Source organism: Pseudophryne corroboree, chromosome 11 (genome assembly GCF_028390025.1).
Source record: "Pseudophryne corroboree isolate aPseCor3 chromosome 11, aPseCor3.hap2, whole genome shotgun sequence".
In the NCBI taxonomy this organism is placed as follows: Eukaryota; Metazoa; Chordata; class Amphibia; order Anura; family Myobatrachidae; genus Pseudophryne; species Pseudophryne corroboree.
The window spans coordinates 216,479,532-216,497,152 of NC_086454.1; the positions used below are offsets into that span (position 1 = coordinate 216,479,532).

At 45.8% G+C, this 17,621-nt stretch overlaps 1 protein-coding gene across 2 annotated transcripts in view; it reads right to left on the reverse strand.

Moving 5' to 3' along the window:
- The window catches only part of EDC4 (enhancer of mRNA decapping 4), a 1,121,437-nt gene that overhangs the window by 33,087 nt on the left and 1,070,729 nt on the right, over positions 1 to 17,621 (reverse strand). For both annotated transcript variants that reach the window (XM_063945256.1, XM_063945257.1), the window contains one exon: positions 14,070 to 14,233. In XM_063945256.1, the coding sequence (XP_063801326.1) occupies positions 14,070 to 14,233 (164 nt within the window). The remainder of the gene's footprint in view (positions 1 to 14,069; positions 14,234 to 17,621) is intronic.

The following is a 17,621-nucleotide window of genomic DNA, read 5'->3' on the forward strand; positions in this document are numbered from 1 at the left end:
CAGTCACAGTCGTGTGGCAGACCCTGTCACTGAAATGATGGGTTGGTTAAAGTGTGCATGTCCTGTTTATACAACATAAGGGTGGGTGGGAGGGCCCAAGGACAATTCCATCTTGCACCTCTTTTTTCTTTCATTTTTCTTAATTTAATTAATTAATTAATTTTTCTTAATTTAATTTTTTGCGTCATGTGCTGTTTGGGGAGGGTTTTTTGGAAGGGCCATCCTGCGTGCCACTGCAGTGCCACTCCTAGATGGGCCCGGTGTTTGTGTCGGCCACTAGGGTCGCTTATCTTACTCACACAGCTACCTCATTGCGCCTCTTTTTTTCTTTGCGTCATGTGCTGTTTGGGGAGGGTTTTTTGGAAGGGACATCCTGCGTGACACTGCAGTGCCACTCCTAGATGGGCCCGGTGTTTGTGTCGGCCACTAGGGTCGCTTAGCTTAGTCATCCAGCGACCTCGGTGCAAATTTTAGGACTAAAAATAATATTGTGAGGTGTGAGGTATTCAGAATAGACTGAAAATGAGTGGAAATTATGGTTTTTAAGGTTAATAATAATACTTTGGGATCAAAATGACCCCCAAATTCTATGATTTAAGCTGTTTTTTAGTGTTTTTTGAAAAAAACACCCGAATCCAAAACACACCCGAATCCGACAAAAAAAAATCGGTGAGGTTTTGCCAAAACGCGGTCGAACCCAAAACACGGCCGCGGAACCGAACCCAAAACCCGAAAAATTTCCGGTGCACATCTCTAGTATACAACAAGTTCATTCCAACAGACTCGCACGACATAGGGAACGAGGCATAACTATATTAATTGTCCACAGACCTTTCACTTCCTCACATTCCACCAGGCTGCACAAAGCCTATAGCTTTCATATGTTTTAATGGACTTCCATTCCATAGTAGCCAGTTATGGCTGAGCAATCTTTCCTCTGTGGCAATTTACGGTCCCCTACCTCAGTAGCTATCCTTCTTTTAGCAATACTAACTAGCTACTGTAATTCTCTCTCTAGATGTGTAGGTCACTGTGTCTCTTCCTCTCATTCCATCCATACTAGCTGAGTCAGTATCCCCAGCATGCTCCCTTCTCCAGAACGGCCTTCTGCAGTCATACTGCAGTCTATTCTCACTAGTGAGACTCACTGACATTAATGGTGAGCAGTCATTTACTTTTACCTACATCTGCTGTCTTCCAGTCTCCTGTGACTCTCCATCTGCTACATAGTACTGTCATTTCCTCTGTTGACAGGCGACATACCTGGCTATGTATCAGTTCAAACGCCTCCTTAACCCTAGTTACCAGATCGCCTGACTGAGCTGGACTCGTATCCTTCTGCTTTCCCTGCCACCCCCCCCCATCTCCATGGGTCTGAGCTAACCAACAATCCCTATAGTCCTGGGTTGCCACTAACTGCTCCCGAGTTGAATCAGCCACTCTGTACAATAGGCCATACTTCGACCCAAACTCCTCTACCTCACCACTGGCACTAGCCTCATTTGCGATACGTTGCATAGAGCAGCCCACAATTAAGCCCTATTGCCAACCCCCAGTCCCCATCAGGTCAGACATTGCTACTTACCCACAGGGGTAAAGATGGACTGCTAGCAAATCTTAGCTGATGGTGCAGAGTTGGCATTCAGTTTTCTCAAGGGTTACAGCTTGTTCGGGACAACTTTCCTGACACAGTACAGATATGTCCTCATACACCTTTGCTGCTGTCATACCAAACAGCCCCTCTTGGCATGCCATGTCTTGTAAGACTCTGTTAGCATTGGGCATTCTTTGCAGGACATGCATCTTTGTCGCAACGTGATGCAGCTAGGACCCACCAGGAGACTCTGCTGATTAACTTGATACGTCACACTTGAATTTCTGTGTGCGTCCGAGTCTCTTAATCTGTATACGAAGTGTTATGAAGCAATTGCTGTGGCTTTTTACCATGTCAAGTGTCACATATCCCTTTATTTGACCATCATAACTGTTGCATCATAGCTGCATCATGTTGCAAATAAGACACATTTTTGGCAAAAAGACGCCCTACGCTAGCAGAGTTGCGACTCTCTCACGACAGGCAACTACCATTACGTGGTATATTGAGGCTAGATGTATGAGGATACATCTGTAGCTCTCAAATCCGTGGGCAAAGTCGTTCCCCACAAGAACCTTTACTGCACAAACCCCTTAACTTAAATCAGGCCAGTCTGGTTTTGGGATGCTATAAGCCTTCATGATCACCTCTTACTTATGGACAAACTTTCTTATATCTGTGGTCTGGTATCCAAACTAGGGGACAACCTCAAATTTCACACAGGCCTTCCAGTGCCCAACCACATATTTAACTGAACACCTTTCTGGTGTCTGGAGCAGTAGTTCCACCTCAGCTGGCTTTTCCCTCGTATATCCTTTAACTCCTAGTGCTCCTTACTGATTCTGTTTAGGGACCTCATCCTGCCTGTTGTTCTTCTCATCAGACTCATTGTAGTCCTCGCCGTCATCCCCCTAAGGTTTCTCTTGCTCACATTGGACTAATGTTGTAATTAATACTATCCTGTTGTCTTATCCACAAGTCTCAACACAATTCATGTAACAAAGGCTTTTCAGTTATCATATGAAATAACTGTAAAATGGCGATACATTCTTAATTTTTCACTGTAGATCCTTGCTATCTGTGTAACTAAGTGATCTCACTGCTTAACACCAAATGTAAGTACCACATTTGCTGCTATTAATTTTTTTTTTAAATAAAGGTGCCACAAGCGGTCCACAGTGCCATACATATATGGCAACAGTAGGACAGTACAGAACACACAGAACATTATATAACATTACAATAACTAAGACAACAACAGAGCACCAAAATTCTCAGTATGCAATACAGCTGGGAAGCAAGGATGAGTGAGGGAGTAACCAGCGAAGAGTGGAACCTGTCTCCAACAGTGACAGCACAAATAGCAGGTGTAGAGCTGTGAGCGAGAAGATTCCAGCCTAAATGGCCACTGAGAAGGAGAAGGCTATCATTGACATGCTAGAGAAGAGGGCTGTGAGAAGAGGGCTGTAAGAACAGGAGGGAGTAGAACCCTGCTCCTAGGAACCTACAATCTAGGGGAGAAGGAAGACTGAATAAGGGGATAGGGACCTGAGGGCAGATGACAGGCAAGGTATAGATGTGTACACTGCCGCTACGGTAACTGATCAGAGACACAGACGCTCAATAAACGGACACAGACGCTCAGTGAACGATGAGTGTATCCAGACGCTCCTGTCTGCGACCCAGTCTCTGCGGCAACTCTAGTGTACACAACCGCAGCGGACAAAGCTGCGACCGAGTACCCTCATGGTAGCGTCTGAGATGGAAGTGGGGTCATCAGTTCATGAACGGGGGACGCACGGAAACTGGCCATGAACTGGGGGGAGGGGCGACCAGGAGAGCGTCTGACTCCCCCTGCTGACATCAACTCCAGGGATCGTGGCCTCAACCTAGTTCTGGCACCTATGATCCCTAAAGCATAGCGCTGGAGCACTTAAGAGTGGCGCCGCATCAGCCACTGTTTGTAGTCTCCTCCAAAACATTGCGGCTGTGTCCGGAATCCCCTAGTAAGTGGAACCGATGCCTTACCTTCTCCCCATGCTCCGGCCACAGCCTGGTAACGTCTACTGGACCTGCTAGAACATCCGTCACAGACGCCTGCCGAGACAGCACTAGTACCCGGAGGTAAGAGTTGTTGGGTCCTGGTGGAGAGTTGTTGGAGCGACTCTTTCTAGCATGCATTTAAAACGCTGTTAAGAAAGATCACTCAAAACAAAGTAAGACTATAAAAATAAAAGCTTAGGGCTGCCTTAACAGCAGCCCTGTTACATTGGTCCGGCTCCTGCAGCTTTAAACAAAAAACTGATTTGGCCGAGTCGGTGGGCGGGATTATATGGAGGAGCCCCGATCCATCCTGTGAGGCCAGAAAGCTCGTTACTATTTGGTGCCATTTCCGCTGTCGCTCCGGCATATCCCAATGTTATCCTGTGGATAACCTATGGACCCAGCCGGAGAAAATAGGATTTTGGTACTTACCAGGTAAATCCTTTTCTTTGAATCCATAGGGGTCACTGGAGTACTCTTGGGATATGGTCGGTTCCACAGGAACTAGACACTGAATAAAATAAAATTTGAGACTACTCCTCCCCTCCATATCACAGAGTACCTCAGTGTTTTTTACTGAGCCGAACAGGAGCTATAGAGGTTGACAATGGAGAATTACATATAACAAAATGGACAACAATAAAGTGGACACATAACGTTACTGACAACTAACAGTTGACACCAAACCCCTATAGAACTTGCTAATTTGAAGCAGTCGGTGAGAGTGTGTTACCATAAGATTCTCTGAACCTACCACAACCAGGTAAAACTGCTCTGGGTGGGCGTCCAGTGCCCCCTATGGATTCAAAGAAAAGGATTTACCTGGTAAGTACCAAAATCCTATTTTCTTTTTCATCGACTAGGGGTCACTGGAGTACTCTTGGGACGTAGCAAAGTTTCCCCGTGGGCGGGAGAGCTGTTTGGCACCTGTAACACTAGACGGCCAAAGCTAGATGCTGATGCCGCAAAAGTATCAAACTTGTAAAAGCGCACAAACGTGTGCACTGAAGACCATGTAGCCGCACGGCAAAGCTGAGTCGTAGAAGCCCCACGACCAGCTGCTCATGACGTTCCCACAGAACGTGTGGAATGAGCTGTTACTGATGTAGGCGGCTGTAACCTAGCATGAAGGTAATGCTAGCCATACACCAGGACGATATCTTTCCAACCAGCCAACTAGTTGGCTGGTTGGAAAGATAATCTGGCAGTGTGTGGGAGCAAACGATTATCAGCCGTTTGCTCCCACACGCTAAAACACGGTCAGAAACGGTCTGACCAACTAGTTGGGAAAATCAAACCTGTTTGATTTTCCCAACCAATCGTTCAGGTGTAGGGGAAAACTTTCCCCCCAACTGAACGATAAGTAGGCGGACACTGGCTGCTAGTGTCCGCCTACTTTTGTCTCGGGCTGCAGAGGACCCTCTCTGACCAATCCCCCTCCGGCCACCTCACCGCCCCAGCCGCAGTGACCAGCCACCGCACAGCCACACTGCACCGTCCATCTCTGTCCCGCACCGCCAGCCTCCCGCACCGCAAATTAACCCCCCTCCGCCCGCCAGTCCCTTTCCTCCGCCGGCCGCCCCATCCATCCCGCCCAGTCTTTATTCCTTCGGCCACCTCACCCGCCCAGCTTCCTTCCCATCACAGCCGCCAGCCTCCCTCCGCCCGCACCGGCTCCCGCACCACTAATTCCCCCCCGCCCCCCGGCCGCCAGCCTCCCTCCGCCCGCACCGCTAATTCATCCCCGCCCGCCAGCCAGCCTCCCTCCGCCCGCACCGGCTCCCGCACCGCTAATTCACCGCCCGCCAGACAGACACACATATATACACACTGACACGCACATATATATATATATACACACACACTGACACACATATTTATGTACACTGATATACACACATATATATATATATATATATATATACACTGACACATATGTACACTGATACACACATATATACAGTGTGATAGACACACAAATATACACTGTGATAGACACACATATATACACTGTGATAGACACATACTGTATAGACACTGTGACACACTCATACACTGAGATACACACACACACACACATACTGACATATACATATATACACACACTGTCACACACACACACTGAGACACACCTATATACACTGTGATAGACACACATATATACACTGTGATAGACACGTACTGTATAGACACTGTGACACACTCATACACTGAGATACACACACATACTGACATATACATATATACACACTGTCACACACACACACTGAGACACACCTATATACACTGACACACTCACATATACTGTCACACACATATATAACTGATACACACATATGTAAACTGTGATACACACACATATACACTTTGATACACATGTATGTACACCGTGACACACACATATACACTGGTATACACACATACTGTCACACCCACATACACTGACACACACACACACATATAACTGATACACACATATGTAAACTGTGATACACACACATATACACTTTGATACACATGTATGTACACTGTGACACACACATATACACTGGTATACACACATACTGTCACACCCACATACACTGACACACACACACACACACACACACACACACACACACACACACACACACATATTCAATGGTGGGAACTGTCCGGTCAGCTGTGAGGTCACCCGCGGTCCGCGGCTGACCGCGGGTAACCCCACCGCTGACCGGAAAGTTCCCATCATTGAAACTAATGGAGGGAGCTGTGCGATGCGCTTCTGTCACTTCAGACGCGCACAGAGCCAATCAGGTGAGTGCCACGGAGTGGCGCTTCCTGATTGGCTGAAGAGACACTTCTGTGACAGCTGTCACGGGGGTGTCTCTGCATTCGTGGAAAGGGGTCCCATGTGTAAACATGGGACCCCTTTCAGTCCGTTTGGTCCGGGTGTTCGGTTTGTTGTTTTGCCAAGTACGTGGATTATAATCTGGACCCTGGATCAGGTGAGTATAATTATCTTTTATTTTCAGGTACCCGTGGATTCTACTTGGAGAAGAGGACCGACTGCTTCGTGTCAACATAGGTAAGTATGTGTGTGTCGACATGTGTGAAATAAAGTTTTACTGTCACGGTGTGTGTCTCCTGTTTTTATTTGGGTATTTTTTTCCATTAGAACTACAGGTACCAGCGGGCCCGTTTTTCTCCCGCATGCTGGTACTTGTGGTTCTCCAAGTACCAGCTTGCGGGGGAGGCTTGCTGGGACTTGTAGTACTACTGGAAAAAACAATATTCTTTCCATTTTCTCAAGGCTATCAGCCCCCCATCCGCAGCCTTTGGATGGGGGGGGACAGCCTCGGGCTTCACCCCTGGCCCTTGGGTGGCTGGGGGGGGGACACCCCTTGATTGAAGGGGTCCCCACTCCCCCAGGGTACCCCGGCCAGAGGTGACTAGTTGGATATTTAATGCCACGGCCGCAGGGCACTGTATAAAAGTGACCCCCGGCTGTGGCATTATCTGTCCAGCTAGTGGAGCTCGATGCTGGTGTAAAAAATACGGGGGACCCCTACTCTTTTTGTCCCCCCGTATTTTTTGCACCAGCACCAGGCGCAGAGCCCGGTGCTGGTTTTAAAAATATGGGGGATCCCCTGTCTGTTTTTCCCCCGGATTTTTAAAACCAGGCCCGGCTCGAAGAGCCCGAGGCTGGTTATGCTTTGGAGGGGGGACCCCACGCAATTTTTTTTCGGGTTTTTCCCATTCCATTTAAAAAAAAAAATAATAATAATAATCTTTTTAAAAATATATAAATAATACTTGTGCCTCCAAAAAAGACAAACCAAGTACCTAATCCATTCTAATATAAATAGATATGCTATTACAAAAAAAAAACACACCCAAAAAACCATGTTTTTAAATTTTTTTATTAGATTCCGCCAGCAAACTGTGGCGGATTGAAAATGACCGAAACCGAAACGTTAAGCTGTCAGAACAGGGTCACGTATGTTCTTGATTTTTGAAAAGTCCTAGAGTGCCGCCTATCGTTTGTGATATGTTTGCTTTTTGAAGCTCAGGAGAGCACCAGGCAAGCTGTACATTTTACTACATTGGGAGTGCCGAATATCTACATCTGGTATATATATATATATATATATATATATATATATATATATATTGCCTTGGCAGCCCAACCATGCTGGTATCCATAGTTCAGTATAAAAATAAGTAAATCTAATAAATGTATGGTGGTGAAAGAAAAGCCCAGTTTCACTGAAAAAAAGACACTTCTGCATGTTTTGAAATGAAAAAACAAAACAAAACTGAAGAACTGTAGGCAGGCACTGTCCGCCTACTTCGGTGACATCACAAGTTGGACAAAAGTTGGAAGGTTGGTTGGTCTGATGAAAAGTTGGTTAGATGTGTGGAGCACTGGTAAAAAGTTGGTGAGATGTGTGGGGCACTGTTTTAGTTGAACAGACAAGTTGGATGGTTGGAAGTTTGGAGTGTTGGAGAAAAGTTGGTCTGATGTATGGCTAGCTTAAGCCTGACGTATGGTCAGTTTTATCCATCTAGATAAGGTCTGCTTAGAAGCTGGCCAACCCATCTTGGCCGCATCATAGAGGATAAACAACGTATCCGTCTTACGAACTGTAGACGTTCGGGATACATAAACGCGTAGTGTGCGTACCACATCCAAGGTTCCAGAATCTCTTGTTAACACAGGAACTACTATTGGTTGATTGATGTGAAAAGAGGACACTACTTTTGGTAGGAAAGCGGGATTCGTCCGAAGTTCCGCTCTATCATCATGAAACACTAAATACGGTGGCTTGCATGACAAGGCACCCAAATCTGAAACACCCCAAGGGTAGGAGAAATTTTTTTTCCAAGTGAGAAACTTAATATCCACTTGTTGTAAGGGTTCGAAATAAAAAGACTGTAAGAAATCTAAAACCAGATTCAAGTCCCATGGCGCAGTAGGTGGAGTGAATGGAGGCTGTACTCTGAGGACACCCTGCATAAAGGTGTGTACCGACGGCAATAGAGCCAATCTTCTTTGAAAATAAATTGACAACGCAGATATCTGCACTTTTAGTGTGGATAAATGCAGACCTCCATCTAACCCCATCTGTAGAAATAACAAAAGACGGGATAACTTGAAAGATGATGTCGGAAACTTCCGAGCTTCACACCAACCTATATAGGCACGCCAAATTCTGTAATAATGAGCGGCCGTAACCGGCTTCCTAGCTCGTAACATGGTTGGTATAACCGATTCTGTAATGCCCTCTCTTAAGAGGGCTGTCTCAACAGCCACCCCGTCAAACGCAGCCGCGCTAAATCGGGGTAAAGGAACGGACCCTGTTGTAACAGGTCCTGACGTAGTGGGAGCGGCCAAAGATCGTCTGCGAGTAGACCGCGGAGATCCGAAAACCAAGCTCTCCGAGGCCAATGAGGCGCCACTAGTATGACTGTGACGGACTCTCTTTTGATCCGTTTTAACAACAGAGGGAGCAGCGGAAACGGTGGAAACAGATACACGAGACTGTATGGCCACGTGATTGTGAGAGCATCCACCGCCACTGCCTTTGAATCTCTCGTTCTGGACACGTACTGGGGTGTTTGATGATTGTGGCGAGATGCCATCAGGTCCACTTGCGGGTAACCCCACTTCTGGACTAGCATGTGAAACACTTATGAATTTAATGCCCATTCTCCTGGATGAAAATCCCGACGGCTGAGATAATTCACCTCAGTTGTCCACTCCCGGAATGAATACTGCCGACAATATCACTTGGTGATACTCGGCCCAATTGAGGATTCGAGCTACTTCCCGCATTGCCATGCGGCTTTTCGTTCCTCCTTGTTTGTTGATGTATGCGACCGCCTTCGCATTGTCTGACTGCACCTGAACAGCCTGAGCCTGCAGCATGTGCACTGCTTGTCGTAGCGCATTGTAAATTGCCCGGAGTTCCAGGACATTTATAGACAGCAATTTTTCGTGATCCGCCCAGAGACCCTGGAGCTGATAATTTGGAACTACAGCTCCCCAACCTCTGAGACTAGCGTCCGCCGTGAGAATTATCCAATTCCAGGCGCCGAACCTTTTCCCTGCGGTTAGATTCTCTACTTTGAGCCACCAAAGTAGAGACACTCTGGCCCTTGGAGACAACCTCACCCTGCGGTGAATCTGCAGATGCGAGCCCGACCACTGTGAACACATCCAGTTGAAAAGGACGCGAGTGAAGTCTTCCAAACTGAAGCGCTTCGAAAGCCGCCACCATTGTGCCTAAGAGGCGAATGCACAAATGTACCGAGACTGTGCGTGGCTTGAGCACTAATTGTACCAGATGACGAATGACCTGTACTTTCTGTTCGGGTAGGTAAATTCTTTGATTTACCGTATCGAGAATCATAACTAGGAATTGAAGTCGTTGAGACGGAATCAGATGTGATTTCTTGAAGTTGACAATCCAACCGTGGTGAACCAGTACATTGTATGTCAGCAACGCCTGTCGAAGGAGGATTTGTTGAGACGGAGCTTTGATGAGTAAATCGTCCAAGTACGGAACTATTATCACTCCCAGGGATCTGAGATGAGCTATTATCACAGACATCACCTTGGTGAATACCCGAGGTGCTGACGAGAGGCCAAACGGTAGAGCCTGAAACTGGTAATGGTTCTGCCGTATTGCAAACCGCAAGAACCTTTGATGAGGTGGCCAAATCGGAATGTGTAAGTACGCATCCTTGAGATCCAGCGCAATCATGAATTCCTGTGGCTCTAGGCCTGCAATTACTGACAGCAGAGATTCCATCTTGAATCTGTAGTAAGTGACGTACTGATTGAGACACTTTAAGTTCAATACTGGCCTGACCGAGCCATCCGGCTTTGGTACCACAAACAGACTGGAATAATAACCCTGACCCTGTTGGTGAACAGGGACCGGAATCAAAACTGCTGCATCCAGCAGAGACTGAATGGCAATCTGCAGAACCGCCTTCTTGTCTTCCGACACAGGCAGCCCTGTCCTGAAAAACTGCATTGGCGGGAGACAGTTGAACTCTATTTTGTAACCTTTTAAGACTAAATTGCGGATCCACCCATCTGTGGACGTCTGAAGCCACGCCAACTGGAATGTCTGAAGGCGTGCTCCCACAATAGGAGATCCGAGATGGGCTGGGAGCCCGTCATGCCACTGGCTTGCCGGTGACTTTAGTATCCTGACGAGTGGTATTGGTTTGTTGGAAATCACGTCCCCGACCTCGTCTACCAGGTGTGGCCGTTCCCCTGCCACGCCCGCTAAAGGACTGAGGTCTAAGGGATTTGAACGCCAGTCCAGAATATCTCATTCTAGGTACTGTTGGAGGCAATGGTAAGAAAACCGACTTTCCTCCCGTGGCCTCAGAAATCCATTTGTCCAATTCAGGACCAAACAACTTCTCGTAAGGTAACGCTTCTATACCTTTTTTGACCTCTGCCTCCGCTTGCCAAGAACGTAGCCAGAGCGCTCGTCGTGCTGTAACTAGCGATGATGAAAGGCGAGAAGTGAGCTGACAGACGTCAGTAGAAGCTGTACATAGATAGTCAGTAGCTTCCCAGATTTGATCAGCGAGAAGTATAAGGTGATCATATCTTAAGGCAGACTTGAGTTCTGTTATCCATACCATTAGCGCCTTAGTTACCCAAATGCCAACCAACCCAGGTCTAAGCAACACTCCTGCTGCTATATACATGGACTTTAGCATAGCTTCTATTTTACGGTCCGAAGGGTCCTTAAGCGTAGTAGCAGTTGGTACTCGTATGGTTAATTTCTTTGTAAGTTTAGACACAGACGAATCCACCAATGGCGGATTCTCCCATGTAGCTGTTACCGAGTCTGGAAACGGATAACTAGACCTAAATCTGTGAGGTATAGAAAACCGTTTATCCGAATTCTTTCTTGTTTCTAGTAACATTTTATTAAGAGATTCCGAAACAGGAAAACACATTGGAGTTCTCTGTCGTTTAGTAAAGACGACCTCATCATTTGTCAGAGGCTACTCAGTTTCTGTAAACTTCAGAGCGGTGCGCTCTGATGAGATTATCAATGCCCGGGCTGTCAAAATCATCACCATCTGACTGCTGGTCTACTTCGCCCTCCTCAACCTCATCTTGTACAGTGAGGTCTGGCATAGAATCGTCAGAAAGCAACATAGCAGAAACCGGTAAATTATAAGACAAATTAAACTTATCCCTCTTACCCAAAGAGGATTTGGACTTTTGGTAAGGCTGAGACTCCACCGGTAGTTCTAGCGGTCTCGTCCTAGACTCAAATCTTGCCACCTCTCGCTCTTGCCGAGTGGCGGCCAATTCTGATTGCAAGTCAGCCAGGACATCTGCTAGCATAGCCCATGGCGGGTCCGGGGTTGAAATTGGCTTTGAAACCGAAGCAGAAATTGTATTTGTCTCTGAATTTACAAAACATACTGTACATGTGGTAGATCCATCCGGTAATACACTCTTACAGACATGGCAGGGAAACTGCTTTTTAGACTTTGCTGGTGTCTTACTCATTATGCAGACAGACAATACAGAATACAAAGACAGACAACTTGAGCGACTCAGTAAATAGCACTAAGGTGTCTCTATAAATATATATCTGGCCAAGTGCAGTGCACGTCAGCAATATGCCTGATCCCAAATTTCCCCTAACACCCCTGCGCCTTCAATGGAGGAGAGATGTAATACAGTAAATTCTGGAAATACAACAGGAAAAACAACAGGAAGCATGGTTAAATATGTCCCCATGCTCACAGTATAACACAAAGTGCAGACTTATAATTATGTAAGCAGATTTAATAAACATCTTATGTTGCATTCAAACCTGCACAAATAACTTGTAGCCTGTTTAACAAAGGCTTAATAGCCTATTGTAATACATATGCAGCGCTGCTGTATTTTTTATAAACAAGAGTTGAACATGAGTTCATTTTACTATGGAGCCTGCCTAACTCTCATTTGTGTGCCCCCCCCCCTCCCCTGTGCTCCGTGTACCGCTCACTATACACGGAGTTCGGGCTATGGAGGAGAGGGAGCCGGAAACTGCATCGGGCTGGGGAGCGCGCTGCATAGCGCCGTGGAGCGGCCTATGCATAAATCAACATGGCCGGCGCGGGTCAGAGCGGTGGGGAGGCAGCATAATCAGCGGCGCTGGAAGCGGCGGCGGGCGGCTGAAAGCAGCGGTGGGTGGCCACACACACACACAGTATCCCCACACAGCGGGGCGGCAGCGTGAGCTGACCGCCCCGTCCCAACATACCTGGACCCTGTGGTGAGGGCTATGACGGGGCTTCTTCTGTAAGCTTCGTCCAGCATTATCTGCAGGAGTCCTGCACGTGGTGGTGAGGGAGTTCTTTAAGAGAGGCCCGACACCCACAGCTGCTTCAGCAGCTTCCACTATCCCGGACCCTCGCCTTTCTGGAAGGGGGGGGAAGGGATGTGGTACATTGAAAAAAATCTAAAGAAATCCAATAATTGTGGACCAACTCCACAAGCCTTGTTGCTCTGTGAGCACCGAAAAAACACTGAGGAACTCTGGGATATGGAGGGGAGGAGTAGTCTCAAATTTTAATTTATTCAGTGCCTAGTTCCTGTGGAACCGTCCATATCCCAAGAGTACTCCAGTGACCCCTAGTGGATGAAAAAGAAATATCAATTTAATCGGCAGAGTCTGCTTGCAGCGATGCAAATAAGAAGCATTTCCGGCAAAAATAGACGCCTGGTGCTAACGGAGTTACACGAGACCCGTCAGCTTACTCATGCCAGACATCTCCCGCTGTGTGGTGTATTGAGGCAAGATGTATTAGGACACATCTGTATGTTGCCAAAAAACTCTTGCAGCTGCACAGGCTAACTTAGCCTTTTTACTATTTTAGAAAATATGGCCACTGTTACACTATGCACTGGAGGTGTACACAGCACAGAGCAGATTTTTGAATACATCACAAAATTACATAGACAGTACCTATGGATCATAACCTTAAAAAAAAAAATATAGGTATACACATTTTCAGTAAAACGACATCAGCGATAAGTCTGGTGTGGGAAACGATGCATTACTATATTCATTGTCCACAGACCTCTCTTTTTATTGCAGTAAACAAAGAGCATACAGTAGCAAAACAAAGAAAATATATACAGTGCATCAATACAATCATTTTAAAGAAGAATCACTAAAATGCCACATTTGGAAAAAATGCTTTTTTTTTTTTGTTAGATTTTTTTTTTGCAAACATTCTTTCCTTTGTTTCCAGTACAAACTACTCTGGGCAATATATCAACACTAATCAATTACATTTCACATAGATTAAATTTCAAACATGTGGATTGCAGTTCAATGTTCTAAAAAGAAAGAAGCTCACATGAAGCACACACAAAAAGTATAAATTGTTCTACTTAGATGCGACTTACTTCAGTTTGAGTTCAGTACGGGTACACAAATCAAAAGACAGCTGCTGGATGAGTGAAAGCAGGACAGGTTGAGTAAGAGGGCATGGGTGCTGACCAAAAACTTGTTGTGAATCTACAGTCTCACAAACATATAGGATCAAATTCAGATCTGATGCAGTCAGAGCCTGTCAAGATAAAAAAACAACAAAAAAACAACAAATACAATAGGTACGGTCAATTATGTATAAATAGCTTAATGGGGGGAGATGTATGACACATTATAAATAGTGGATAATTGTTCCTGTGGAGAAGTTGCTCATGGGAACCAATCAGCTTTGAGGTAAAATGTATCAAGCGCATTCTGTAATATTATAGGTAGCAGCTTATTGGTTACCATGGGCAACTTCTCCACTGGCTCACTTCTCTACTATTTTCAATGCTTCATACATCTCCCTAAATATTTTTATATATATCTATATATATATATATCTATATATATATATATATATATATATATATAAACATGAGGCATATATATTTATTGAATTTTGTAATATATCAAACAAGGAGCAAAAAACCCCGAAAATACAATCAATGAAGACATACAATATGATAATACGGTGCAAGAAGACTTATGGTATCAGTTTGCATAAACTGTACAAATATTCTGACTAAAGTATCGTCCATGGGACACGCACATCTTAATAAAACAGCAATTAAAGAAAAATATTAAACCAAGAAAAACAGGATTTTAATACCTACTGGTAAATCCTTTTCTCCTAGTCCGTAGAGGATGCTGGGGTCCAGTTGATGACCATGTGGTATAGACGGTTCTGCAGGAGCCATGGGCACTTTAAGACTTTTCAAGGGTGTGAACGGGCACCTCCCTCTATGCCCCTCCTCCAGACCTCAGTTACAAGAACTGTGCCCAGGGAGACGGACATTTCGAGGAAAGGATTTACATTTATACTAACGGTGAGACTCATACCAGCTCACACCTCAACCATGCCGCACAACATAGCATTCAACATAACACACGCCAACAGGCATGAACCATTTACAGCAACATGCTGAAAACAAATGTAACACAACTTGTGTAACTAACTGAACAAAACTGCAGGTAAAGTATGCACTGGGTCGGGCGCCCAGCATCCTCTACGGACCAGGAGAAATCCTGTTTTCTCATACGTCCTAGAGGATGCTGGGGTCCATTTAATTACCATGGGGTTTATACCAAAGCTCCATTACGGGCGGGAGAGTGCAGATGACCCTGCAGCACCGATTGACCAAACCGTAGGTCCTCATCGGCCAAAGTGTCAAACTTATAAAATTTAGCAAAAGTGTTTGACCCTGACCAAGTAGCTGCTCGGCAAAGTTGTAATGCCGAGACTCCACGGGCAGCAGCCCAGGGCGAGCCCACCTTCCTAGTAGAATGTGCCTTCAACGAATTCGTTATCGGCAATCCTGCCATAGAATGAGGAAGGGAGATTTTTTGCTGCGCCTATGTCTATCAATTATCTTAAATGAATTAAAACAGAACTAATGTCTTAAACATGGGATTACAGGTGTCGAATGTGTGTGCGCCTCTATAAGGAGTAGTGTGTTACTCCTATGCTGATGAGCTGGAAAGGAAATGGGAGAAAATAGAAGCGCTCAACACCTTCTGACACTGTATTCCTGGATCAGTTCACAACCAAAGGGTCAAAAAATGTTTTTTGATATTAAAAATAATTTATTATGATACAGTATAAAATACACTATACACAAGATATATATCTAACATAAAAACCCTATCCTCACTGAATTGCTACATAAGTAATGTTTTGAACTCACATCAATTGCATATGTGTATCAACAGACAATGCCAACTAGGTGACTAGCAGCAGAGTGATTGTAACAACTGTTGCAGTAATGTTACCAAGGCTGTTGTTTGACACTGTTAAAGGTAAAGTGAAACACAGTTGCTAAATGTGAAAAATAAGGTTATTGGGTGTAATCATGGGCTCTATAATCAAGAGCAATAGTCTGAAACGTCTCAAAGTTCCAGGAGACGATGTAGGTGAAAGTAAATTGTTAAATTACCTCTCCAATAGGGCTGAGAGGTCCCGAGCGTCCTCGGGTGAGTCCAGAAAGCCCAAAAAGGATTGCATATTTGAAAAGCCGTGCTGGCCGGGATCCCGCTGTTTAGAACTGTTTTCCCTGGGCGTGCGCCGCCCGCTGCAGTGTGTGGGGAGAAACAGGTGTGCGGCTGCTGTAATGAGAAGCCCGCTGCAGGGATCAGATGCTTGGTGGGGCGCCTCGATCTCCCTGGACTGGCACCGTCCGTTAGAAATGGAGGGGAGAGAGGCTGATGGTTATCCACTGACGCCGCACGGAGCTGAGAGTACGGCTTTGTCCTGTGCTGGAACCCGCACTGTTTGCTCTTGCGGATGATAAACTGGAGCCGTGCGAAGAGTCCCAGAAACTGCAATCAATCAGTGATTGATTGCAGTTTCTGGGACTCTTCGCACGGCTCCAGTTTATCATCCGCAAGAGCAAACAGTGCGGGTTCCAGCACAGGACAAAGCCGTACTCTCAGCTCCGTGCGGCGTCAGTGGATAACCATCAGCCTCTCTCCCCTCCATTTCTAACGGACGGTGCCAGTCCAGGGAGATCGAGGCGCCCCACCAAGCATCTGATCCCTGCAGCGGGCTTCTCATTACAGCAGCCGCACACCTGTTTCTCCCCACACACTGCAGCGGGCGGCGCACGCCCAGGGAAAACAGTTCTAAACAGCGGGATCCCGGCCAGCACGGCTTTTCAAATATGCAATCCTTTTTGGGCTTTCTGGACTCACCCGAGGACGCTCGGGACCTCTCAGCCCTATTGGAGAGGTAATTTAACAATTTACTTTCACCTACATCGGCTCCTGGAACTTTGAGACGTTTCAGACTATTGCTCTTGATTATAGAGCCCATGATTACACCCAATAACCTTATTTTTCACATTTAGCAACTGTGTTTCACTTTACCTTTAACAGTGTCAAACAACAGCCTTGGTAACATTACTGCAACAGTTGTTACAATCACTCTGCTGCAAGTCACCTAGTTGGCATTGTCTGTTGATACACATATGCAATTGATGTGAGTTCAAAACATTACTTATGTAGCAATTCAGTGAGGATAGGGTTTTTATGTTAGATATATATCTTGTGTATAGTGTATTTTATACTGTATCATAATAAATTATTTTTAATATCAAAAAACATTTTTTGACCCTTTGGTTGTGAACTGATCCAGGAATACAGTGTCAGAAGGTGTTGAGCGCTTCTATTTTCTCCCATTTCCCTGCCATAGAATGAGCGTGCTGAATCGTACCTCTGATCCAGCGCGCAATGGTCTGCTTAGAAGCAGGACACCCAATCCTGTTGGGAGCATACAGGACAAACAGAGCCCCTGTTTTCCGTATCCGAGCTGTTCTTGTGACATAGATTCTCAAAGCCCTGACCACATCCAGAGACTTTGTAGCAGCTAAGGTGTCAGTAGGCACTGGCACCACAATAGGTTGGTTTATATGGAAAGAAGAAACCACCTT